General features: G+C 34.7%; 3 protein-coding genes and 1 long non-coding RNA gene across 4 annotated transcripts; 2 read left to right on the forward strand and 2 right to left on the reverse strand.

The window, feature by feature from the left end:
- The first annotated feature begins 350 nt into the window (after nt 1–350).
- LOC116028985 lies at nt 351–3,809 on the forward strand. The gene is made up of 3 exons (XM_031270855.1): nt 351–1,164; nt 1,880–2,317; nt 3,154–3,809. Exons 2-3 carry the CDS (start codon nt 1,895–1,897, stop codon nt 3,604–3,606), a joined length of 876 nt encoding a protein of 291 aa, XP_031126715.1. The 5' UTR covers nt 351–1,164; nt 1,880–1,894; the 3' UTR covers nt 3,607–3,809.
- Nucleotides 3,810–4,373: 564 nt separating this feature from the next.
- On the reverse strand, nt 4,374–11,189 carry LOC116029007. The gene is made up of 12 exons (XR_004100263.1): nt 10,507–11,189; nt 9,761–9,834; nt 9,602–9,658; nt 9,120–9,519; nt 8,832–8,898; nt 7,375–7,625; nt 7,089–7,164; nt 6,843–6,988; nt 6,198–6,317; nt 5,463–5,616; nt 5,170–5,243; nt 4,374–5,083 (listed from the first exon to the last, which is right to left on the reverse strand). It is a non-coding gene; the product is annotated as an uncharacterized LOC116029007 (long non-coding RNA).
- Nucleotides 11,190–11,201: 12 nt separating this feature from the next.
- LOC116029876 (receptor-like protein Cf-9) lies at nt 11,202–13,803 on the reverse strand. The gene is made up of 2 exons (XM_031271919.1): nt 11,440–13,803; nt 11,202–11,330 (listed from the first exon to the last, which is right to left on the reverse strand). Exons 1-2 carry the CDS (start codon nt 13,801–13,803, stop codon nt 11,202–11,204), a joined length of 2,493 nt encoding a protein of 830 aa, XP_031127779.1.
- A 9,895-nt stretch (nt 13,804–23,698) lies between these two features.
- On the forward strand, nt 23,699–26,936 carry LOC116028977 (cyclin-D-binding Myb-like transcription factor 1). The gene is made up of 2 exons (XM_031270842.1): nt 23,699–23,901; nt 25,128–26,936. The coding sequence occupies exon 2, from the start codon at nt 25,179–25,181 to the stop codon at nt 26,658–26,660; it is 1,482 nt and encodes a 493-aa protein (XP_031126702.1). The 5' UTR covers nt 23,699–23,901; nt 25,128–25,178; the 3' UTR covers nt 26,661–26,936.
- Nucleotides 26,937–27,734: the final 798 nt, after the last annotated feature.

Consider the following 27,734-nt stretch of genomic DNA (forward strand, 5'->3'; position numbering starts at 1 on the left):
AGCACAAAGAAAGTAACTACTTTCTCAACCTAGAGACAACAGCGCCTCCACTGAGGCTCGAACCCACTCCCTTCTACATAAAATGCAACCGGGTGTTACTAGACCACAAGGTCATTGGCAATTTCAAAAGAACATAAATTATGAATTATGTCATAATTGAAGACTAAAAAAAAACATTTCCCTTTTTTTTTTTTTTTTTTTTTTTGAAACACCATTTCCCTTTTAAATAAATTGAGGGATATATAAGCACATCTAAAAAATTCACTTTGCACATTTCTGTATTTCTCTCTTCAACTTTGCACTTTTCTGTCTTTTCACTCCTATCTAATCTATCTATCTATGAATTGGATATATAAATTCAACGTCAACTCCGACTCCGGGTATAATGCATTTCTGCTCGATCCAATTTCTTCGTCTTCAAGTCTCATGATTCGTTCCATTTCCACGCCGATGTAACCGCGATCTCTGTTTCAATTAGTATTTATTCCTCAGTTTCACGAAATTCAACAATCCATTTCTTCACATCCGGATTTACATCTTCACCGATCGGTTTGAGAGTGGTAAGATTTTGATTTTAGGGTTTATTAGGGGAAAACAGTATCAAATCGAAGAGCATCGAATCAAACGATGTCGGTGCCTTCTTTCTTGCTCGATCTGCTCATCATCAGTCCGTATGCTAGCTGCTTCTATGGCGTCTTGTGTTTTCATCGTCTGAAACCTCGGTGTAGTAGTATTAGTTAACATTTGCTTTCTCCATGGTAATCTTTCTCTTCCTCCTTTACGTTGTCCTTGTCGCCTGCTAGATGCTACGGTAGGACGGTTTAATTTTTTTTTCTCGGAAAATTTCGTCGGTCTTCGCTTTTAATCGTTAATCGGGTTGGTTTTGTGATTGCTGGATTTATTCTTCAAAGGATCATTTCCGTTGATAATAAGGTCTTCTTTGTGATTCGTGGTTAAGGGGTTTATAGAGGATTTTGACAAGGTTCATCCTTCGAAAGATCTATTCTGCTGATAATCAGGTCGTTTTTGTGATTGTGTTTGAGGGGTTTATAGAGGATTTTTCCAAGGTTCATTCTCCAATAGATCGGTTACACTGATACTCCGGTCGTTTTCGTGATTGTGTTTGAAGGGTTTATAGAGGATTTCGACAAGGCTCTTCAGAAGGTACCTTTTTTTTTTTTTTTAAAGATATTTACAGTGGAATTTATTTACATCATACATTAATTGTGCTCTGTTCCTTTGACATCTAAATGGAATAGTATCTAAATTATATTTATGTTGTCTGGATGTCCTTAATTCTAGATGCAAGTTGTAGCCATATAAAGTATGTGTCCTTTGACAACTAACTTGAGAATGTATTTATCTTCTGTCCTTGATTCCAGATGCAACCATGCAAGTAGTAGAATTAGAAAGCTCTTTACATAGTGAGCTTTGGTTTATTTCATTCAAGTATAGCTGTATTTACTTGTCAAGAGCTGTTTGACACATTTGGGTTTGATGATTTTAAGCTTACGGTTAGACTATCACTCCAAATAGAAATTGAATTAGGCTGTAAGTTGTGCCAAGCAGAACTCTTAGGTACTTTTAGCTTTGATCATAGATTCATGGTGGACCTTTTATGGATATGTATGTGCATACACACTTGTGGATTGCAGAATACAAGTCTTGGCCTGTGTTTTTTCATACCTTTTTCTTATTAGTGATTCTATTCTTCATATCTATCATTTATTTCTTCTAATTTGGATGTAATTGAATTTATCCAAAGTAGAACCTGCAGCTTGGTCAACTGTCATATTTATTGAAATTCAGTTACTTGAGTAATTACTATCTTCTCAACATTGCCATAGTTAGCTTCAAGTCAGTTCATTACCTGTCACAGGTCTGTTTCTGATTGATGGACATCGCTGCTTCTAGTATGAAGTTTGTTTCTGAAAATCAAAGTTTCTCTGGCAACTTAGTGAAGGATCTTCACCACTGTGCTTATAACTCTCTTGAAGATTTTGATGCAAGTGATATTGGGGACCATTTGACTAAGTTCCTAAATATTAAAGAGGACGAGGAATCAAGTGATGAGATAAAGCCCAATTCTTATAAAGATGATGGGTCAGAAAATAATTACAGTCAGTCAAGCAATTTGGATGCAGAGAAGTGCCTGATCAAGTTTGCAACATTTCCATGCTCCAGTAAGAGTAAATCTCCCAGTGAATTCATTGACAGGAAAGAGGAGCGAAATGATGATGTAACTGCAGACATTGGTGTGCTTAATAATGATGAAAGTTCTGCTAATCGTCTGCTTTCACATTCTACATCCTTGCCTGTAAGATCTAACTGTCTCTGTGGGTGGTGTTTTTTTCATTTTTTTGCTAGTGTCTCCATATTATACTTACAAGGATACAAGGAATTTGATTAAGAGAGTAGTTGTTTTAGAAAGTCAGTGTTCTATTTACCTTAGGCTTGTCAGTGTAGGAGTATGTATATCAGTGTATGTTTATATTACTACAGTCTAGTGGTCATCATAGGACTTATTGAAAGTAATAATGCTCCATAACTATGTTTCAATTTCTTTCCTGATGAATGTTTGGTTGTCTTCAGTGGAGGTAGGATGTGCAATCTTCTTGAGGTTCTTAGGTGGCATATCTATATGTTAGGCATATAGCTCATACTATCATGCTAGTATACTAGATTAACATATACAAGTATACTGTTCTCTAACAAATATTTACATGGTAATTATATTGTCTTGACTATTGTGTGTGTGTGTGTGTGTGTGTTTGTTTTATTATTTATTTATTTATTTGTATCCCTGTCAATCAGAGTTTTAGTTTATGCCAGAGACATGTTATTGGTTTTATTGTTCAGTAATAAACACAGTACTCTATCTGCTATGGCCCTTGTTTTTTTGTTTTGTTTTGTTTTTTTTTTTTTTCCTTCTACTTCTCTCTTTTTTGGAATCAGTTACTCCCATGTCTGGGATGATTGCGGGATCAAAAATACAAACTGGAGCACATAACAACCGCTCCTAGATGTGCACAAGATGGCACTAGAATGCTATTTTTTCTGGATATAGGAGTTAATTCTTTTTTTTCAGATTTTTCCTTCATTTTCAACAGTCTTTTTCTCTACCTTTCTGCTTCATGATTCATTATCTTGCAGACTCCTTTGAAGTTTATATCTGCCATGAAAGGTAGCCGTGAAAAGCTGGGAACACCACCCAAGAAGCTGAGTGTGAAATGGGCTCCCGATGTATATGATCCAATTCCAACATCAGTGTCTCACGTGCCAAAGAACAAACCTCGGTACAGGAGTGATGGCAAGAAGAAAGGAAAGAACAAACAGAAGAACAGTGCCAAATCTTCTTCTCGAGGCAACAAGGGCAAAGACAAGAAACAAGTTCGGAAACACGGAAGTAGCTCCAATTCTAAGAGGGATTTCCCATCACTGTTGGATGAAAGCAGCAGCAGTAGCAGCATATTGGTGGCTTCCAGTGAGGTCCAGACCAGCATTGTGGATTTTGATATTGGCAGCCCCCCTGTCGCATTCTGTGGAAGTAGTTTTCTGAAGAAATCTGTCCCCAAGTTGCACTTTGCAGTTGCAGAGGCTACGTGAGTTGAGGACTGAGACCCTTCCCTCCCATCAGTAGTCTCTCTCCACTTCAGCCCCCACTCATCTTCTTGTAAATAAATAAGAATTTGTTGTCACAACTTTTTGTGATCACTGGAATAACTCCCGAGTTTTGTGTGTTTTGTTTTATGGTTGTAACCAAATAACAACATTAAGCTGAGGCTCTAATAATTTTGCTACTTCATATATTTCTTCCTTCTTTTTTTTTTTTTTTTTTTTTTTATCGAGTTGATATCCAAAATAGACCTTGATTATGAATTTTTTCGATTTAGTCCTATTTGACTATTGTGACATGATTGAGTCCCAAAATTTTGTAACTTTGCTCAATATAGTCCTCTTGTGTGGGTTTCCATTCACTAGCTGTCAAATGTGAGGTAAACTTGTAATTTCCATATTTTTTCTTTCAATCATGCGCAGATCCCATTTTCCTTCTTTATAGGTTAGAGTTGCCATTGAACTCTAAGATAAACTTTGACAGCACCTTCGTGAAACCCTTCGGCTACTAGAACTCCACCTGCCGGAGTTGCCACATATTCCTCATCATCATAACACCACCAATGGCATCCCTCTCCTCAGTTCCACCTTCGACATTATTATATTCTTGGTCACTGAATCCGCCTTCTCAGACATTGTGAAAGTTGCGAAAGCTCTCACCCTGGACTTGTTTGTGTACGATGTTCTCATGCCACCAGCGTTGCAGCCTCGATAACATTGCAGCAGTCCACCCAACAGGTAGTTCTTGCCAGGGAAGAGTTCAGGTAGTGGGATCGGACTCAGGAAAACGATGATACCAGTTTGGAGATTTGTGAAACTCACCTGTCTGCCACTGCTGTCTCTTCTTCTACAATCTCGGCCCCCACCTGCACATACAACTGTTAAGTGTCCTTATTGCAGGGCAAGGCAGGACGAGCTAACCCGACGAGTGTATCTCGTTATCATAGCTTTACTTGTGCATCACTAAATCTAAAGTCCTAAGGATTCATTTTGGAGCGGTTAAAGTGGTGGCTAAGAATTAGAGAAGAGAGCAGTGATATAACCATGAACAACACGAAAAAATCGCAGTGACATAATGATGAACAACATGGAAAAAACTGTCTTTGAGATCACAAAATCTACATCAATCCATGGAAGCAAGGACTACAAACACCCTTGCGAAGAGCTTTCATTATTCTTAGTTTATTCAACAGAAGGGGGGAAAATGAGATAAACTATATATGATAATGTATAGAAACCAAGAATACAGAAGATGCAAGGCGGCTTTAAAATTATCTGATCCGAGACCTCGTGTACACATATGACAAGCGTAGTTTGTATCGATTGCTAGGAACTGGAGCACCAAGGGTCAGTCATGATGGAGAACCTTCGTCGTAGATTTACATTCATGTTGTGTACTCCGCGTTTATCTTTACATAATCATAACTCAAGTCGCAGCCCCATGCAACTCCACTTCCTGGACCATCACCTGTACCATACCAATAGAAAACTATTCAGTACGGGAATCCAGTTTGAATTTTGCCCAAAACATAATATTTTCACACTGAGAGTTACCAATAGACGATATGTCAACTTCAACGCTGCCATGAGTCTCCCCAGCCTTCCTCATATAATTATTGGCTGCAACACTGCAAATTTGGAAAGATCATTGTCGATTGAAAGAAAGTGGAAGATGGAAATAGAATGAGCAAAAGATAACGATAGCATGGTGGAAACTTATTAGGTCACGCAAAGCCTAAAAAGAACACAAGCAATGGATTTGTATGGCAGTCTTGGTTTCTGCCAGCCATTTCTGAATCAATATGCATGTTTCTAGATATCGGTCAAGGACTCGTAATTGCTATTACCTATGAAATGGAAGAGGTTGCCCACCATCCATAAGCAGAATATCTCCTAGTATAGAGATATTCAAAGTTTATTTGGGTTGAAATTAAGGAATTCCCACTGCACATAGCCAGCAGCACAAGCAATGCGTCCCCAATTTGGATCCTAAATAGCTGCCTGAGGAGGCATATAATAGAGAGCGGAAATCAGTGGGGGATATGTCAGAACTAGTTGTACAACTGCATAAGTTTATATGTTGCATATATGCCTTGGTAAGTGAAGAAGATGCAACTGAACATGCAATTTTTGCTGCTTCAGCTTCATTCTCTGCTCCACCTACCCTGACTATCCAAGTACATTGTATCAGTATTAGGTATAGGAAATTTTCAGAGCAAACGCTCTATCTATGTTAAATATCCACGAATACGTTTCCAATTGTTAGGATCAAGCGCGCTACAGCTAGTAGTGAAGGTACAACTTTATTTCCTTATACTTGCGTAGAAGCCAACACCACATTTCAAAAGGTAGGGTGTTGAACTTGGCCCTTTAGGCCTCCGACTACCAATTCACCCCAACCCCTAGCACCTGCCAGTCTTAATTACACAATTAACTCTTGCTAGGACTCGAATATGTGACCACTACGCCAAAAGTTATAGCTAGCATTTTAAGTGACAAAATACTTACGCCAGTCACTAGTGAGAATTTTACAAGAGAGCTGGGCAACAGATAAAAATAAATTAAGTGGTAGATTCACATACAGTATGGAGACACCTCTGTAGGTCGTTTGCCTCCAGCTATTCAAAGAAGAGATCTTATTGGTCCCTGAGAGCCCATTAGCCAAAGCAATAACAACATCATTGGTACTGATATCCATCTACCTGTGAATCATGTATATATGGAGAATTTTAGAATGTTTTAAGTAATCCTAAGAAGATGGACTTAGGTAATACAAGATAAAATTGGATCAAAACAAATATCTTTATCGCAAGAAAATTGTAGACATGAAGAGAATTAAAAATTAACCTTGCAATTTAAATAACCCTATTAACTGGGCTATAGATGAGCACCGAATATAATTTTAGTGGTATTATTCCTTTATCAAGTTAAAGTAGATAAGGCAAAGATGTTACTTGAACATTAGCCTATATATATAAAAGTGCGGGTGCAAGGCGGAGATACCTTCCGGCACCAGACCCTATACCCGCACGAGTATACAAAATTTTCTCCATCCTTGCACGCATTACCTAAATTGTGCAGGTATCTTAAAATTTGTAGAGGATGCGGAGAATTCATAGGGTGCTGGTAGAATTATCATCCATACTAATGATGCATTTGGAGAGGTTAAAGTGGTGGCTAATTAGAGAAGGGAGCAGTGATATAACCATGAACAATACGAAAAAAACCTGTCTTTGAGATCACAAAATCCATGGAAGCAAGGACTACAAAGTACAAACACCCTCCGTCGTATATTTACATTCATGTTGTGTATTCTGCGTTTATCTTCACATAATTATAAATCTCAAGTCGCACCCCCATGCAACTCCACTTCCTGTACGGATAGATGCAAACCATTCAGTACGGGAACCCAGTTTGAATTTTGACCAAAACATAATATAATAATATTTAATTTTCACACTGAGAGTTATTACCAATAGATCAGATATGTCAACTTCAACAGTGCCATTAGTCTCCCCAGCCTTCCTCATATAATTATTGGCTGCAACACTGCAAATTCAAAAAGATGATTGATGATTGAAAGAAATTAAAGTGGAAGATGGAAATAGAATGAGCAAAAGACATTGATTGCATAGTGGAAACTTAAGTCGCGCAAAGCCTAAAAAGAACACAATAATCAATGGATGTGTATGGCATTTCTAGCTGAATCAATATGCATGTTTCCAGATATCGATCAAGGAGTCGAGTAATTGCTATTACCTATCAAATGGAAGAGAATGCCCACATAGCCAGCAGCACAAGCACTGCATCCCCAATTTGGATCACTGCCATAAATGGCTGCCTAAGGAGGCATATAATAGAGAGCGGAAATCAGTGGGGGATATGTCAGAAGTGGTTGTAGAACTGCATAAGTTTATATGTTGCATATATGCCTTGGTAAGTGAAGAAGATGCAACTGAACGTGGAATTTTTGCTGCTTCAGCTTCATTCTCTGCTCCACCTACCCTGACCTGTGTATCCAATTACAATTTATCAGTATTAGGTATAGGAAATTTTTTTCCATCTATTAGGATCAAGAGTAAAAAGCTATATCTTGTAGTGAATAGGCAACTTTATTTTTTATACCTGTGTAGTTGTCAGCACCACATTTCTAAAGGTAGATTGTTGGGGTTGTTATGCCGTGGACTCAGGTCCACCTTACCTGGGTCTACATTTACGTACACTATACTCTACATTCACACATTACAGGATTATATGTTTAGTAACTATATTACCACTGTTATGCATTCACACATTCAAAACTCTATATTCACAGATCCTATACTCTACATTCACAACTTGAGAACTCCACATTCACACATTACAGGGCTACAAGTTGCTAGAACTTCTTAACTCTATTACAGATTCACACATGCATAACTCTACAATTCACGATTTCTATACTCCATATTCACAATTTGAAACCTCCACATTCACACATTTCTGGGCAATTCTACATTCACACAATCATAAATCTACATTCACGATTTCTATACTCTACATTCACACTTTGAAACCTCTACATTCGCACATTTTTGGACAACTCTATATTCAGCAATATGTTTACTAATTTTTTTTTTTAAAAAAAAAAAGAGACAAAAACGACGTAGTTTTGGACCCCTTGAGGTGGACCTGGGTCTACAGCATAATTTGCCAGATTGTTGGACTTGGGCCTTCAGATATCTACCAAACAATTCCTCTAACCACCTAGTGCTAGACTTTTTTGCCCAAAAATATCCCCTCCTCCTCACTTGCCAGCCTTAACTGTACAATTTACTCTATTGAAATTCAAATCCGTGACCATTCCACCAAAAGCTAATCACCATAACACCATCTATTTTCTTCAACGTTACAATAATTAAATAAAAGTACCACAAAAGATTATTATATAGAAAAAAGATGTTCTCTTTAAACTCTCAAGAGCGATATGAAACTACCAGAGCCCAGTTCAAGCATTTAAACAAAAGCATCTTTCTGATAAAATACTCGGATAACTTAGAACGGAAAATGAACGATTAAAACTTTTTTAAAACAAGGAAAGCAACTCGCATCATATCGATTGACTAAGTGAACCCATAAAGCAATAGACAGACCATTTCAAACCGAGTAATTGTTTTTTACTAGATAAACACATTTAGTATGACTAGTATCCTAAATGTTTTAACAAGTGCACAGACCTCAATTAAGCATGTCGCTAGCTCCTTCTCCATCCCAAACTATAGATTTTGCTAGCCCCTGCATTACCTGGAGAATAACCATATTTGTAATGCACTATAGTCCAAAGAAACAACTGAAAAGTTTTAGATAAATGCCACCCATGTATTAGTTTGTGTAACGAAGGAGGGGGTGGGGGGCAATGCCATGAAAAATATAACAGAAACACTAAGTGCCGGTTCATTATAAAATAATAAAATAAAAAATGGAAGTAGGGAAGAGAGCATAAATTAGGTAGTAGATTCACATACAACATCGACGCCTTTGTAGGTTGTTTTTCAAAGAAGGGATTTTATCATCATCTACCAGTGAAAGATGTGTATCTGGAGAGGTTTAAAATGTTTTATGCCCGCAGTTAATAAATGGAAGTAATCCCAATAAGACATAGGTAAAACAAGATAAAATTGGATCAAAACAAATACGGAGTACCTTTATCGCTAGAAAATTGTAGACATGAAGATGATTAAAAATTAACCTTACAGTTTAAATAAGCCTATTAACTCGGCCGTAAATGAGCACCGAAGACATTCCTAGTGGTATTATACCTTTGCCAAGTTAAAGTAGATAAGGCAACGCTGTTACGTACAGTAATTTAGTTAAAATCATTCGTCTCCAAACATCACCTGTAATTGAGGCTTCAGTAATAACAACCTGAAATATTTTCATACGTAGCAATGAGTAAAAAGAATACTATTTTCAGAGAATAAGTAGTATGAGACAAAACGATGCACACCAAGCATTGTCGCCATGTTAGGATGGATCATTCCAGAACCCTTTGCCATGCCACCAACTGTGATAAGAATATGAGCAACAAATTAACAGCTCGCTAATTACTGTAGCTAGCAATGCAAAAAATAAATAAATATATAGAAGATCAGATAAGATTAATTACTTCATTCTGACTCAATAGCCACACTCTTACTAACAAAATCAGTGGTAGTTAATTCTACAGCTGCAGAATTTGCCCTGCAATTAAGAGGACGAAAGAGCAGCACATATTACAATATATTTTTAAAAACTTTCAAAATAATTTTAATTAATTAACATTTGGAAACAATATTAAAAATTAATTTAATTCTAAAATATTAAACATTTGGAAAATAAATGGTTAATTAAGGGTGTGTTTGGAAATCATGAAAATGACTTTTGAAAAATCCTTTTCAGTTTGTTTGGTTGTGTTTCAGAAAATTGTTTTGGTGTATTTGGTTCATTTTCTGAAAAATGAGCAGAATTTTATAATTAAACATTTCAATTGTTTTGTTTAGAATGTAACAAAATTTATAATAATAATATAAATGGCCGGTGGTAGTGGTGGTGGTGGTGGTAGTGTTGTTGTTGTTGGTGGTGATGGTTATGGTGGTAGTGGTAGTGATGGTGGTTCCTGAAATCATTTTTCGGTTTTTACATTTCATTAACAATGCCACACTCAAGTTTGAAATTCTATTAAATGATAAATCAACTACAGTGATAAGCATAATGTTATAACAATAACTTATAGGGTGTGCTTGAGTGGAAGGGACTCATTCATCTTTAACCAAAGGTCAAGGGTTTGATCCACCCTGTTGGGTTACAACAATACCAAAGTAATGCAAAAAAAAAAAAAAAAAGTTAATCCAAGTGAGCAAGAAAAATGCATACCTCACATTATTCATGATGATTTTATAAATAATCAACAAATTCATCCCTTTAACATTAGCATTGTCTTCAAACATTCCTTCTTTGTCTTGGGACAATTTTGTGTATCTTATTCCCATAGAAAGTCACAAACATCCATTTTGGCTTTCCAGTCCGAGCCATGATATTTTCCATGAAGATCCCAAATACCACTCCACAACCAAATCCAATCACTACCACTTTCCAAGTAAATCCACTCATGAAATCTGATTTATCTTCCAACTCAACATGTTGTTGTTGGTGTTCATGTGACCCATTGTTGTCATTGCATTCTCTTGACAACGGAAATCCACATAAGTTGAGGTTTCCCCCATATGAGTCATTTCCAAAGGTGTTTAATTGGTAACCTGTAGGAATGCGTCCAACCAAATGATTTTGTGACAAGTTTAACACCTCAAGAAATTTCAAATTTGTAATTTGCTCAGGGATCTTCCCTACCAACTGATTCCAAGAGATGTCCAATGATTCAAGCGATTTCAAGTTCCCTATTTGGTGTGGAATACTTCCATTGAGGCAGTTATGTGATAAGTTGAGAAGTATTAGTGCATTCATGTTTTCAGTGAGCATTGGAATCTCCCCTTCAAGTTTGTTGCTTGACAAATCAATTGTAGCTAAGATGGTCAAAACCTTTTGTAGTTGAATCTCACAACCTTTCATCGTTAAATTGATTGAAATGATGTATAACCACCTAGGGGTACTGATTTCCAAATAACTTGCTTCTTTTTTGCTTTCTTGTATGACACTGACCATACTTTTAAAGCCATTGAAAAAATATTTTGGGAGGGCTCCTGTAAAACTATTGCAAGAGAGATCAAAGATTTGTACTTTGGGAAACCAAACCGTAGAATTGGATGAGGTTATGGGTCCATACAATCTATTGGATCTCAATACTAAAACTTGTAACTCTAGAAGATCTCCAAGCCATTTTGGAAATGTGTCATTTAGCTTGTTATTCCCCAAATCAAGAGCCTCTAGTTGACTGCAATTCGCCAAAGATCTTGGAATAGGGCCTCGAAGTTGATTCCCATTCAAAGCTATGGTTTTTATGTTGTTTCCCTTTGCAAACATTGTGGGAACAATGAAGTTAAAGTTGTTCGTTCCCAAATCCAACACAGATAGTAGGTTATGTTCACCCAAGCATTGTGGAATTTTTCCATTGAACTTGTTATTTTTTAATATCAAAACCTCAAGCATAGTCAAGTTGCAAATGGCTTTATTTAAAGGTCCTTGGAGTTGGTTGGATCCAAGATTAAGAACGATAAGACCTTTAATGTTCAGAAAAATTTCTATGGGTACCTCACCACTGAAATTGTTGGATGCAAACTTGAGGAAGGTTGCATCAAGAAGGTTTGAAATTGAATGAGGGATCAAACCATCTAGTTGATTATTAGATAAATCAACAAAGATTAATGATGATTTGTTTGAAATCTCAGGAAGTTTCCCTGTAAATCTATTTCTGCTGAGGTCCAAGTTGAATAAAGAGGGAATGATAAAAATCCAAGGAGGTATAGTGCCATTGAAATTGTTGGATGCCAAGACGAGGGTGTTTGCTTGAAGCAGTTTTGAAATTGAATGAGGAATCAAACCATCTAGTTGATTATTAGACAAATCAACTTTGCTTAATGATGATTTGCATGAAATCTCAGGAAGATTCCCTGTAAAATGATTCTGGCTGAGGTCCAACTCATATAAAAAGGGAAAGCAAAAGACCCAGGGTGGTATAGTGCCATTGAATTTGTTGGATTGAAGATTAAGCACATAAAGATTTTTAATGTTTAAAAAAATTTCTGTGAGTACCCCGCCACTGAAATTGTTGGATGCCAAGTTGAGGACACTTACATGAACAAGTTTTGAAATTGATTGAGGGATTAACCCATCTAATTGATTGTTAGATAAATCAACACCGGATAATGATGAATTGCATGAAATCTCAGGAAGATGCCCTATAAACTGATTTTGGCCAAGTCCCAAAGACTGTAAAGAAGGAATGCAGAAAACCCAGGGAGGTATAGTGCCATTTAGCATGTTTCTAGACAACCCTAGCAATTGGAGCTTTTGGAGTCTGGTCAAACCAAGCGGGAGAGAACCAGTTAGTGAATTTCCACTTAATTCTAAAACTTCAAGTTGAGTAAGGTTTACAATTGAAGATGGGAAACAACCGGAGAAATTGCTTTGATAGAGATATAAATTGATGAGCTCTTGGAGGTTAGAAAATATATCTGGAATTTCTCCCTCAAAATGGTTGTTTGAAAGGAATATATCAGTTAGTTGGTTCAAATTTGAGATTGTGGGTGGAAGACTACCGCTCAATTCATTACCCTGAAAATTCATTACTTTCAAATGTGTTAGATTGCCAATTGAATTTGGTATCTTTCCAAAGAAACTACCCGAAGCAACCAAAAAATATTTCAAGAACTTGAGATTGCCAATTGAATTCGGTATCTCTCCAGAAATATTCGTCAACCCAATATCTAACACTTGTAGACTATGATTGCAATTCCAACTGAGCTTTGGTAATGAACCAACTAGCTCCCTGTTCTGCTGTAGAATAAGTGATTCTAATTTCCGCAGCTGGAAAATGTTATCAGGAATAGAGCCAACTATATTGTTGAATGAAAGATCTAAATGTCGCAATGAAGCAGATATATTCCTTGGTATGGTAAATGAGAGACCAGTTTGAGACATAGATAATACCTCAAGCTTTGTGAGATTATAGAGAAACAATAAATCCGAACTAAAGCCATAAAAGTTATGAGAAAGATCAAGAGAAACTAACTTGGACAAGTGTGAAATTTCAAATGGGATTGCTCCAGATAAGGAAGAGCCTGAAAGGTTTAGGTGAGTCAAGCTGGTCAAATTACCAATGGCATGTGGAAGAGAGGCGGAAGAGAAATTATTAAAGGCAAGATTGAGGGTTTGAAGGTGATGAAGTTGGAAAAGGGTGGAATTAGTGTTGATGGATCCTTGAAGTCTGCTGCAGCTAAAGTCTAAGGCAATGACATGGCCAGTGGAGGCATCACAGGTAACACCCTCCCATTTGCAACAATCTAAGCTCTCATCCCAATTTAACTTCTTCACTGGTTGTTGCTGCAAGCCTACACATATAGTTGGCGCAGATTCATCAATGTTAAAATGGTTTCTGAAATGCAGAAGCAGAGAGGCATCGGCAGGAGCGCAGTGGTGATGCTTCAGAGAAGAAGAAGAAGAAGAGACATATAGCAAAGTAAATATTATGAAGTTGATCAAATGGCTTTCTTTCATGTTTTTGTTCTGTTTCTGTAGGTTTGCAGGAATTGAATTATATGTACGTGTATTTATAGTGGAATTTAAGTGTCCAGTGGGACAAGTAGAGCATACTTTATTGCTAAAACAATCTAAAATTTTGTAGGCTAGCTTTGTGATAATTTTTTAATTTATAATTTATTATTCAAACTTAAAGATAATTTTTTTTAGGGATATACTACAAATAAGGCACTGTACTATTTAGGAACAAGCATGATAGTGAATATACCCTTACGGTACTGACCCGGCCATGTGGTCGGCGGGTCGGATGCTCAATCCGACCCAACTGGCTATGGGTAAGCCCTTTCCATTCTGAGGTGTTTAGTCTGACCGCGGGGTCGGTATCAACCCTTTGATTGACGGATGGTTGTGCCATCGGTACCGTCACATGCTACCTCTTACCTCGGTGGGCTAAAAGACGGTTGCATGTTCGCCACGTGCTCGTCATGCCGAAACGGCGGAGCTCAGCCTTCTACCCCTTATAAATAGCGCATTAATGAGGAGAGATAGGGACTTTTGGATTAATTCTCAACTAGTAGCTGAGAAAACGCTCGGACAGTAGGAAAGTCCACTGTCGACCACCAGAGCCTTCTGCTCACGTTGTGTATTGATTCATTATTTCGAGTTGGATTTATGAGAGGAATCGTTTTTATACTTCAGCTCCGTATTTTACGTTATCAAAGCAATTAGGCCATCGAACTCAAATAACCGTCAAATAAGCCACTGAACTCGGAAAAACAATGCAATTAAACCATTAAAATCAGAAAAAGAGCAATTAAACCATTTTTTAAATTTTCAGCGACAATTTCTAGCACTGGCGACTATTTCCGAAATCCGACGACCATTTTCGGCGACCGGCGACGACCGAGACGTCGCCTGTCGCCATTTCCGGCGAGGGCAATCGGCGATGTCTTGGTTGCGTACTATTTTAAAATGATGATTTTTTTAAGGTTCTCTATTGCATACTATTTTCATACTCCCGATCCATAAAATATATATTTTTTAATTTTATAGATGCTTTAGAGAAGTTGGAGGATTTATTGTGACAAACTTGTAAATTGAGGATCAAGGCTGATAGCTAGGATCTCAAATTCAAAGGACCACTAGAAGTTGGAAGAAGTTATTTGCAAATTAAGCTGGTAATACCTCAAATTCGAAAGAATTTTAGTGAAATTTACTCTATTTAAAACTACAACCATAGTACATTTTCCCTACTTTATATATGATTTAGTTTTCATGTGTAGATATCAACAAATTAGAGTCTCAATTGTATGGTAATCATTAACATGAAGGTGGTCTGTACTGAACTTTGATAGTCTTTGCATATATATCTCCGATCCATACGCCAATTATATTAATTACATACGTACGCCAATGCATGACTTGGTCGGTTCTTATGGCTTACTCCGATCTATACGGCATGGAAAATGTATAACACGCCGGTGCATTGTACTGTGTATGAACATGACTTGTGGTATATATGTACAATCTTTGCATTTCTCAGCCCCAAAAAATTACTAAGATGCAGTGTTGCAAAAATCCCGCTTAGGCGCCGATTAATCCCCGCTTAGGTGCTAAGTGTCAGTCGACCGTCTAGCATATCACCTTAAATGGTGATTTAGGCGGCTGGCCGACTAGGTGACCGACTAGGCCGCTTAGGCATTGACCGCCTAGGCCTCACTCAATTAGCTATTGTTAATTTTTTTTTTCTTTTTAATAGATTATTTTACTCAAAACAACATCACTTTGAGCAAAATAATCATAAATTGTACAAACTCTAGATATTTGAGCAAAATAACCATAAATTATACAAATTCTAGATATTTTTTAGATTAATATTTAATATTTTAGCATTAACTATTAAAGTATTATATAGTTTATAATTATTAGTCTTTAAAAAATTAAAAATACTTTAAAAATTTTAAAATATAAAAAATTAAAATTAAAAAATACGCAGGTGCCTAGGCGCACCCAGAGTGCTCGAGGAGCTCCTAACGATTTTTCAACCATACTAAAATATAAAAATGTTTTAAAAAAAGACTAAAGTTGGATTACCACTTATAAATCTAAGACAAAAATGAAATTAATTCATCACAGTAAAATCTTGTTATACATTTTCCATGTCCCAACCCATGGAGTAAGAAACATTTAAGTAAACCTAGTCATGCACCGGAGTAATTCGTGGGGTTGAAAAGTGCAAAGATTATATATAGCACAAGTCATTTTCATACTATACACTGTACAGTACAGTGCACCGGCGTGTTATACATTTTCCATGCCGTATGGATCGAACTTCGGAGTAAGCAATAGAAACCAACCAAATCATCAAAGGAAAGAAATAAACAAAGATTAAAATGCTTTTGTACAATAATAATAATTAATGATGATGACGATGATAGTAATGGTGATGGTGGTGGTAATATCATGATGACGTTGACAATAATAGTAATACTCATGATGATGGTAATATCATAATTTACTGTGGAGTTTGAATTTCACTATCTATGGAATGGAAATTCTTAGGAAACCTTCGAATTACAATTCCATGCTACCAAACACTCAATTAGTGATTTGATATCACTTTTGGTATTTCATTACAAAAAAAAAAAAAAAAAAATTAAAAAAAAAAAAGAAAAAAGAAAAAAGAAGAGCTAGCTCAAATACAATGAACAGCATACATTCCTTTCTCAATAAATGATGGTCACAGTTACCCAATTTCAACTAATTTACTACCTCTCATCCATGAATTTACTTTTGTTAAATTTTTTAGATTCACCTAATTAAAATAAAACTTGCGGGTTTTCATGATTAACCCAAAAAAAAAAAAAAAAAAGAAAAAAGAAAAAAGAAGAGCTAGCTCGAATACAATGAACAGCATACATTCCTTTCTCAATAAATGATGGTCACAGTTACCCAATTTCAACTAATTTACTACCTCTCATCCATGAATTTACTTTTGTTAAATTTTTTAGATTCACCTAATTAAAATAAAACTTGCGGGTTTTCATGATTAACCCAAAAAAAAAAAAAAAAAAGAAAAAAGAAAAAAGAAGAGCTAGCTCGAATACAATGAACAGCATACATTCCTTTCTCAATAAATGATGGTCACAGTTACCCAATTTCAACTAATTTACTACCTCTCATCCATGAATTTACTTTTGTTAAATTTTTTAGATTCACCTAATTAAAATAAAACTTGCGGGTTTTCATGATTAACCCAAAAAAAAAAAAAAAAAAGAAAAAAGAAAAAAGAAGAGCTAGCTCGAATACAATGAACAGCATACATTCCTTTCTCAATAAATGATGGTCACAGTTACCCAATTTCAACTAATTTACTACCTCTCATCCATGAATTTACTTTTGTTAAATTTTTTAGATTCACCTAATTAAAATAAAACTTGCGGGTTTTCATGATTAACCCAAAAAAAAAAAAAAAAAAGAAAAAAGAAAAAAGAAGAGCTAGCTCGAATACAATGAACAGCATACATTCCTTTCTCAATAAATGATGGTCACAGTTACCCAATTTCAACTAATTTACTACCTCTCATCCATGAATTTACTTTTGTTAAATTTTTTAGATTCACCTAATTAAAATAAAACTTGCGGGTTTTCATGATTAACCCAAAAAAAAAAAAAAAAAAGAAAAAAAAAAAAAAAAAAAGAAAAAAAAAAAAAAAAAAAATTAAAAAAAAAAAAGAAAAAAGAAAAAAGAAGAGCTAGCTCAAATACAATGAACAGCATACATTCCTTTCTCAATAAATGATGGTCACAGTTACCCAATTTCAACTAATTTAATACATCTCATCCATGAATTTACTTTTGTTAAATTTTTTAGATTCACCTAATTAAAATAAAACTTGTGGGTTTTCATGATTAACCCAAAAAAAAAAAAAAAACAGTGAACTTTATAGGCTGATGTCTAACAATTGATATCATTAGGGTTTTTTTTGGGTGAAAGACTGAAATGGGAACGCTGGGGCCATTATTGACAAATTAAGGTACTCGAAGGATGTTGGACTAAAGTGGAAAAAACTCCTTTGGGAAATGCGTTTAGTGGCAGAAATGCATTTCCCAAATGCGTTCCATTTTTATTTTCTTTTTTTAAATACGGGATTTGAAAGCATTTCCCAAACGCGTATATGGTATAAGATACACGAAACGCATGTAATAAATGCGTTCAATGTATACAAAACCACATACGTGCGAAATGCGTTAAGTTAGTCGGTGCCGGCTGTACTCCGACCACCAAAAAAAACAAGGAACGCATTTCTCAAATGCGTTCCTCGTATATACAATGAACGCATTTGTGAAATGCGTTTATGTGTCGGGTGTGGGGTGTGGGCTGATATCATAATGAAAAACCCGACGCATAAATGCATTTCACAAATGCGTTCGTTGTATATACGAGGAACGCATTTGAGAAATGCGTTCCTCGTATGATACGAGGAACACATTTCGTTTTGTATACATTGAACGCATTTGTTACATGCGTTTAGTGTATCTTATACCATACACGCGTTTGGGAAATGCTTTCAAATCCCGTATTTAAAAAAAGAAAATAAAAATGGAACGCATTTGGGAAATGCGTTTCTGCCACTAAACGCATTTCCCAAAGGAGTTTTTCCCACTTTAGTCCAACATCCTTCGAGTTCCCTAATTTGTCAATAATGGCCCCAGCGTTCCCATTTCAGTCTTTTATATATCAACCTGGCCTACCTCTATTGAATTTTGTTGAGCTCACTCGATGGTCCAATAGGTTTTATTCGGCAATTTTATTGTGGATCATGGTCCATGTAATGTTACGTACTATTTTTATTTTTAAAAGATAAAATTCATTTTATGCACTGTATAATGATTAATGATCATTTAGATTCATGGTTGAAAAAATCGCTAAATGCTCTGCCCTTGAGTGTTTACGCGGCGATTAATCGGCGCTTAGGCTCTTTTGTATTTTTTATTTTTAAAAAATTATTAAAATTTTTAATGTTTTTTAATAGTTAATACTAAAATATTAAATATTAACCTAAAAAACATGTAGAGTTTGAACAATTTAGAGTTATTTCACTCAAAACAATGTCGTTCTGAGTCAAACAACCCATTTAAAAAATGAAAAATAGATAATTGACCGACTAGGAGGCCTAGGCGGCCGGTGGACTAGTTGGCCACCTAGACCACCGATTATGGTGATACGTTAGGCATGATTTTTGCAACACCATTTATATTTACTGTATAAAATATGATAGCTTAATGTAGTATGTAGTTCAATGTTAAAATTAGTGTCTATTTCACTATTTGCGTGTGTAGCTAGATTTTGAGTAATTATGCACGGAATATGAATTAATCACAATAGAAATTTACTTGTGTTGTTTGATAGAGATGAAAATTACATACAAGAATTTTTTTGGGTGATAATTATGGTTAAATTTTTAAAATTGATCAGTAATTTAACATTCACGTACACTTAAAATATTGATATAAATTTAGATAAATTTTCAACTTGGAAATTAAAAATTAAAATTTGATCTAATTTAAATTGTCAAATTTATAATAAAAGAGAAGAAAATTGTACTTTTAATCCTCTTCATAGCTAAGTTTGTGAAATTGCAAGAGATGATTGCAGCTATTACGGTCAGACCCGAACTCGGTGAGATTGTCGAAGTTGTCCGCTCCAGTGCTCCATATTTGAAGGATCAAGAGGAAAATCTGGGAAATTGGCCTCCAAGAGCCTTTACACTCCATTGTTATTATTGAATAATCTAGAGAGAGTTGACAAAAATTGTGTAAGTGTGTAGGGAGAGAGTAGAGGGAAGAGCCCCTTGCATGTAGGGTTAATTAAGGTCTCTTTTATAGGGTTAGCACTCATACAGTCTAGTGTCTACGTACCAAATACTTAGCACCGTATACTCGGGATATATTTCCTATCAATGTTGTTTCTTTTGCTTACAGGTGCCATGCATAAACTAGATCAGAGGTACTAGTTGGATGACAAAGAAGTCGACTAATTACATAGAGCTCTTCTATTATAGAAGTTATCTATATCATGCGTGCATTGTGTGTAGTACTTGTGCGTCATTCGTGCGATATACATATATATATATATAAAATCCAAATGTGTCTGAGAATATGAAGTTGTAAAGGTCAGGTTATAGGATAGCTTATTAGCTTGTTCCAAATGTGTCTTCTGTTAGGGAATATGAAGCTGTATGTAAAGGTCAGGTTATAGGATAGTTTATTCTTTTGTTTCAAATGTGTGTTTTGTACGGGAATATGAAGTTGTAAAGGTAAGTTATAGGATATCTTATTCTCTTCTTTTGTAAAAACCAACTTATTTGGTGTCATCGTGATCTCAATGCCTGACAATGGTTCAGTTATTGCAGCGTACACTGATTCTTGTGGACCAACGTTGCTTACAGTTCTTGAAACTGTCCTAGGCTCACCTTGCTTGAGCTTGGAGACAACAATGAATGTCAACGGCATGTGTAGAAATGTCTGGCTGCAATACCATACAAAAAAAAAAATCATCATGCATGCGTCCTATATGCTTTGCATTATAATTTCATAGTATAGTTTAGATTAGTTTTACATTAGATTATTTAATTTTAAGCTTGGAATTTCGAATTGGAGTTAGATTTGTTCTTCATATATCATTAGTATAGTTCTCTTCTTCCTTTATTTACTTTCTTTTCAGATTTCTTGCAATGTTTATGGTTATTTATTATTGTTTTGCTTTGTTTGCTTTTATGATGCATGAGTAGTTAGCTTTTGGGTTTGGATTAGCTATGGTTCTATTGCTATTCTTGATGTTAGATTTATGATTATTGCATAAAGGGGATAATTTATTGACCTATAGTTTTTATGTTTGAATTGGATTATAAATTCCTCTTATTGATAATTGATGCGCAACTTTTATTGATTTGTTTTAGAGGGAATTTCATCACAACAAAAGTTGGTGAAAGACTTAGCCTAACCAATTTCAACCCAATTTTTCTACTATGAGAATAGGGTAATTTAAGGGCTTATAATGCTTTTGTGTTTTAAGGTTAAGATTGATGCATCACGAAAGTGAGGCAATCCAAGTCTAATTCTAGTTTATTGATTACGAAAGTAGCTGAACTGAATTCTTGAGTGCATTGTCAATAATTCCCTTCGTTAATTGTTTTTCCCCTAATTTTGAGTTTGTTAGAGCAATACCCCTAATCTAACCCATTCTTTTATCATATAGTTTATTCCTAATTTAATTTGCATCTTTTATTTTATTTCCATTCATTAATCTTAGTTTGCTTGGGTTCTAGTGAATTCCAATACTTTAGTGCCTAGAATTCTACATATCATACAAGTACGTGTCGTAGTCCCAATCCTCAGCGGAATGACAATTACACCCTTTTTTTACCATCACCATTTTACTCATCAGTTGTCTATATCATGCGTGCATTGTGTGTGCAGTGCTTGTGCATCATGCGTGCGTAATATATATATTACATCTTCCTGTGAGACGGTGAGACACAATGTGAATGCACACAGTCTACTACGTAAATGCACAGTCTAAAATGAGTGCATAGTTAAAGTTGCAGAAATATCTGGCTGCAATTCTCAAAAAAATAAAAATAAAAAATAAAACCATCATGCATGCATCCTATATATGTTGTTTGTTTGCTTGCAGGTCTCATGCGAGCTACTAGCTGGATGACAAAGAAGTCGACTAATCACATAGAGCTCTTCCGTTGTAGAAATTGTCTATATCATGTGTGCATTGTGTGTGCAATGCTTGTGCGTCATGTGTGCGTTATATATATATATATATATATATATATATATATATATATATATATATATTATTAAGGTTTACGTAATATTTAAAGTATATTGGGCTTCAATTTTTGTTTTTTTTTTTGGTTTTTTCGTTTGTCTTTTTTTTTTTTTTTTTTTTTTGCATATTTAAAGTTGTTGTAAAACTAACCAACCATATACAAATTGCAATTATATTATATCATACTTTATTTCACTATTATGTTTATTTTACATGTATTCAAATGAGTGACATGACTCAGGTGTCAACTAAATACAAAAGAGTTAATTTTATATACCACATAAATAAAAGCTAGCTAGAGCCTAGAGCCTTAGCTTTAAGCTAATCAATGAATTGAATTTGTTGGTACTTGGATATGTTAAAATGTGTAGCAGGGACATGGTCTATTTTGTTATAGTTGTTTTGTCCAAAGGTTTTGGCAATACCATGATGGTTGTTGTAACTTCTTTTGTTTCTTTTCCATTCTTTCGTTATGCCCGTTGTCTTATTTTGGTGGGATAGTAGTAATAATTAATTAACAAGGAGTAACCAAATCGAGTACTAGCCTTGTGGCATAAAACATCGTTAACTTTTCACTAAGTCTTACTGATTAATATTTAGAGTGGATTAATATTTAATTTGAAAAATACCTAACTTATTTATAACATTCCAGAATATTGGTTTCGATCGACCCACATCCCAAAATTATTTTTTAATCAATTTATTTTGTTCATAACTATTATATTTATCAATATATATATATTTTTGGACAAGTGACATGTAGTGACTATCCCAAATGGAAGGTCATGAGTTTGAGTTTTGGTGGAGACAATATTAACTCTTTACGCTTCAACCGGTTGAGAAAGTATAGACAAACAAATACTACAATATAATAGAATCAATTTTTTTGGATTTTTCCCAAAGGTATCCCTCCAGCCGATAGCCAGAAGACTAATCCTACATCCCAACGGTGAGTACACTAAGTGGTTGAAAACTGGCCAAATGGTTTGCTTCATTCACATGGATTTATAATAGAGTCAATAGTACTAAAAAAAAAGTTGTAAGTTAAAAAATTATTTAGTTCCATCTTTTATTATAACAATTATTAATCTTTATAACTATTATAAATTTTAATTTATAATTTTATTTTAATATAAATAGTATTGTAATAATTATTATTAAAATAACTTTGTAATAGATTTATGTTTATATTTTTAATAAATGAACAAACCTGAAAAAAAAAATATATTTTTTTTACTTTTACTCAAATAATTTTTTTTTAAATATATTTCAAACTTTTAGCCAAACACCATAAAATGAAATACTACGGACTTTATTACAATGTAGTATAAGTTCATAACTACTCTTTCAACCTATTGAAGTAACCCCGGGAGAACTTGGTGCCAGTGTGCCACTGGACCACAAGGTTCTTGGTAATTAATTGATAGCATTTTTCCTTTTTCCAAATGAATCCTAAGAGTGTGTTTGGTTCACGGGTTTAGCTATCAGCAATGAGAATGAAAGTCATTATTATTGTTTGATTGATATGTTTCTAGAACACTATTATGAGATTTTTTTTTTGACAATCCTATTATGAGATTTGATTACCCATTTAATTAGAAAACTCAATATTTAATAAAATATTCGTATATAACTTGATTTTCACTCCTAATTGGTAATTTGATTTTTAAGTTTGGATTAGTTCTTTTAGGTTTTTGTTTTTATTTTTTTTTGTTCATATTGATGTTTTGGATGCCTTTATATTAGAATAAATTGTCTTGATTTTTTGCTTTTGTATTTTTAAAACATTTATTCCGATTATAAGATCATATATAACCAAACACCAATATTGGTAATCATTCAAATTCTACCATACTACAAACATGCAAAATATTTTTACCAAAACCCATTATCATTAGTTCATTACTAAATATTTAATTATCGTTCCGATTCTGGTTCTCGCGAACCAAACACACCCTTATTAACCTTTAATTTATATAATATAATATAATTATACATATTAATATTAATTATTAAATAAAAAAAAATATACTTAAAAATGAAAAGTAGGAAAACCCTTTCTCTCGGTGGACAGCTGGAGTCGCTGCTATTCTCTCTCGGCCCTTGCACTCCACTGCCGCCGCCGACGAAACTGCTTCCCGGTCCCTCTCGCTGCCGCCGCCGACGACGCAGAAGATCAGCCGCCAGTCAGCCACCTACCGCTCCCTCCCGGAGTCCCGGTCCCTCTGCCACAGTGCCACCGAAGACATAGTTGATAGTTCCCAGCCGAGGTAAGTTATTTTTAATTACTTAAATTTCCTGCTTATATTGCTCAATGCTCATTGTATTTGTGCACTTTAAAGGTTACTGCTTACTTCTTATGTTACTCAATGCTCATTGTAATTATGCAGTTTAATTGTGCTGCCCATTTTAGTGTAAAACTGTAAACCTTTGGTGGGCATTTTTTGTCTGTTCATATGGTTGGGTTGCATCTAGGGCATGAAAATTTTAAAAAAATATTCAAAAAAGGGCCATTTTCCCAAGCTGTACTGCAGTACAATCACCATATATATACATACATGATTCAACATGAGGCAATTAGGCACTTGTTCATTACTGTCAGTTTTCCAGATGTGTTTGATTTAAGATTAGTCCTTTGATCCCTAAAATTGTTCTTCTTTTTTTGGATTTTTTGGATTAAAGACTGTATGTTTTATGTTTAGATGTTTATATTTTCACTGCTGTGCTTGATTGCTTTCATTGATCAGTATATATATATATATATATATATATATATATATATATATATATATATATATATAGACTCTGAAAAATTAGAAATAGCAGTGAAAATCCTCGATGTCTCTATTTTTTTTTTTTAAATGTACTTTAATATTCTAAGTATATAAGTATATTGTCTGAAACTCTGCTTGACTGTTCCCAGACTTTCTGTGATCACTGACCAGTGTGCAATATGTTTATTGCAATGTATGTGACTATTGTGAGTTATTTTATTATATGCAATGTATGTGACTGTTGTGTGTTATTGAGTATGTCTTAAGTTAATTTTATATTATCTGTATTTACATGTTTTGTGCATAGTCCATTGCTTATAAGTTACGAATATATATATTTTTTGGTTCAGTTATGGAAAAATTTTTAAAAAGAAAATTTACTTTTAAGGATTCATCTAGTCAATGTAGAACTTCGCCCCCCGTCACAAAAAATCTTGGATCTGCCCCCTGTTTGGAAGTGAGCCAGGACAATTTGGAATTATGTAGTATTGCATGTATGGAATTTTTAACTATTAATTTTTGAATAATGTATTTTTGTTTGCTTTTTCGGTAACTGAGGTCGGTCGGTTATGTCATTTCCTTCGGTCTGTTTCTGGAGGTAAAAAATTTCTATGGTTTTTGGATCAATTATGTAAGTGACCGACCAAGTGTACAAATATTTACACTGACACTCAATATTGTAATTGGTTACTTACTCTCCGACATATTTCTCATTTTTGCAGTTGCTACTACTCTACTAGTGGAAGTTGGTATAATAAGCTAATGGTAGGGTCATGGCTGCAGAAGATGAAGTGGTGGGTAGGAAGTCTAAGAAAAGGAAAGAGAGAAACAATGATATGTTAGCTACCAATCCTATTCATATTGTGGGAGTTGAGGGAGATAAAAGCTTTGAGGAAGAAAATTTGATGAAAAAGAAGAGTGATAATGAAGGTGTTGAAAGGATGAAGAAAAAGAAGAAAAGTGCAGGAGATAATAAAGGGGGAACACTTATGGAGGATAGTAATGGGATTACTGTTGAGAAAGCAAAAAAGAGGGAAAGGAAAAGAGAGGTTGAAAGCAATAACAATGATACTTCAAATGATGTTTCTGTAGACAATGGAGGTGATGTAAATTCAACTGCAACTGAGATACATGAAAGCAAAAAGAAACACAAAAAGAAGGCAGGAAAAATCTCTGATGGTTGCATTGAGGGTAAAGTGGAGAAGGTTAAAAGGAAGAAGAAAAAGAACAAGAAGAAAAAGGGGGAGGATAATATTAGCCGGAACCAGGTCAAAGATAGTTGTAAAGATCCAAAACTGAAAAATAGCAAGAAGAAAGTGAGATTTTCCAATGAGTTGGAGGTATTTCCCGAGTCTAATGTTCCTGAGAGTGGGAATGATCAAAATAAAGAAGTAGAGTTGATTCGAGGTAAGCGGTTCTCTAAAATAGAAGATGAGAAAATTAAAGAAGCCATTTATAAGTACATAGAGGTATGTAATTTGGGTGAGGAAGGTTTGGATATGGTTTTAAATAGTAAATCTCACCCTGAATTAAAAAACTGTTGGAAGGAAATAGGAACTGCCATACCAAATAGGCCTTACGTTGCAGTCTATCGTCGTGGTCAAACAATATTTCGAAGATCTGAAAACCGTAAATGGACTGAAGAAGAAAAAGCTTTGGTACTACAGCACCAGAAATTACATGGGAATGATTGGAAATCAATTGCTAAAGAACTTGGGAGACACAGGTATCATGTGAAGGATACATGGTGCAGGATAAGATTACCCAACATGAAGACAGGACTCTGGTCTCAGGATGAGTACCAGAACTTATTTGATTTAGTCAACACTGATCTGCAATTGAGGATCGCTGAAGAGAAGAAATCCAAGCATGGCATGCTACGGGATAACATCTGTTGGACAGCAATTAGTGATAAATTGTCCACACGTTATGCTCCAAATTGTTGTCTGAAGTGGTACAATCAGTTAACATCACCTATGGTAGCTGAAGGTATATGGTCTGATTCTGATGATTATCGCCTAATTGGTGCACTTTATAACTTGGATGAAACCTGCATAGAAAATGTGGACTGGGATAATCTTGTGGAACATAGGTCCGGAGAAATATGTCTAAAGCGCTGGAAGCGAATGGTTCTTCACATAGGGAACCATGGGAACAAACTCTTTTCAGAACAAGTTGAAGTCCTAGCCCAAAGATACTGTCCCTCCTTAATTGAAGTAAGGGAGATCTGGGATAGCAAGCCTGTTGTACCTTGATGATGTGAAATGCATGCAAATTTACCATGAAAAGTCTGTCTGGGAAAAATTGAACCATTTGTGGCTGATATCAAATTTTCTGTAGTTTCTTATTGTGTTATATATTCTTCTTGCTGAAGAGCAGTGTATCAGTGCGTTGAAGCATGCTTCTTGTTGTTGTTGCCCTTGTTTAATTTGATGTATCTGTATATACTATATAGTGATTAAGTATGTACTCAATCCTGTTTTGCTTGGGATCTCTGTATATCTTAGATATTCATAATTCAATTTCTGCAATATTTACTTTAATATTAATGAATATAATTTTTATATTTAAAAAAAAATACTAAAAGTTCCACTAAATACAACTAAAACTTGAAAGTTATAAGGATTTTTTTTTTTAAAGAAATAAGCGGAAAGATTTTGGTTTAATGCGTAGAATAGTAAATTCAATAATAGTTTGATAATTGTCTAGTTCACTATATAAGAACTCTTTGCTTAAAATTTGAAAATCCATTAATTTCTTCCTTCCTCAATAAATGGTCACACTAAACCAATTTCAACTAATACATCTCATTCATGAATTTACTTTTGTTAACTTTTTGAGATTCACCTAATTAAAATAAAACTTGTGGGTTGTTATGATTGACCCAACAAAAAAAAACACACTAGAATTGATATCATTGAGTTTTCTTGACTATTCCAATAAACACTTAATTGTAAGTTTTTATTGGCCTACTCAACAAACTCGTATACCTCTATTGAATTTTATTGAGTTCACTTGATGGTCCAATAGATTTTATTTTGCAAATTTTATTGTGGATCATGGTCCATGTAACAACGTGGACTATAAAGAAAAATGATTGATTTTAATTTTAGAAAAAAATCTGTTACATTATAATAAAATAATTGAGGATTAAAAACACATTATTACATGCATTTTCCCTGTGATTTTCATGTATATATTTCAACAAATTAGTCTCAATTCTATGGTAAGCTTTAATGATCTGAGCTGATCGAGTACATGAAGGTGCAGTGTACAAACAGTGATTTGATAGTGTTTGCATATCCCAAGCCAATTACTCGAATGCATGA

This window comes from Ipomoea triloba, chromosome 9 (assembly GCF_003576645.1).
Source record: "Ipomoea triloba cultivar NCNSP0323 chromosome 9, ASM357664v1".
In the NCBI taxonomy this organism is placed as follows: Eukaryota; Viridiplantae; Streptophyta; class Magnoliopsida; order Solanales; family Convolvulaceae; genus Ipomoea; species Ipomoea triloba.

Excerpts from the sequence above, each read along its gene's own strand:
- LOC116028977 (XM_031270842.1), top strand. The coding sequence starts at position 25,179 with ATGGCTGCAGAAGATGAAGTGGTGGGTAGGAAGTCTAAGAAAAGGAAA.
- LOC116028985 (XM_031270855.1), top strand. The coding sequence starts at position 1,895 with ATGGACATCGCTGCTTCTAGTATGAAGTTTGTTTCTGAAAATCAAAGT. Across the intron at positions 2,318-3,153 it reads CACATTCTACATCCTTGCCT|ACTCCTTTGAAGTTTATATC; the intron begins GTAAGATCTAAC and ends ATTATCTTGCAG.
- LOC116029876 (XM_031271919.1), bottom strand. The coding sequence starts at position 13,803 with ATGAAAGAAAGCCATTTGATCAACTTCATAATATTTACTTTGCTATAT. Across the intron at positions 11,331-11,439 it reads GAGATCTTCTAGAGTTACAA|GAGCCCTCCCAAAATATTTT; the intron begins GTTTTAGTATTG and ends ATAGTTTTACAG.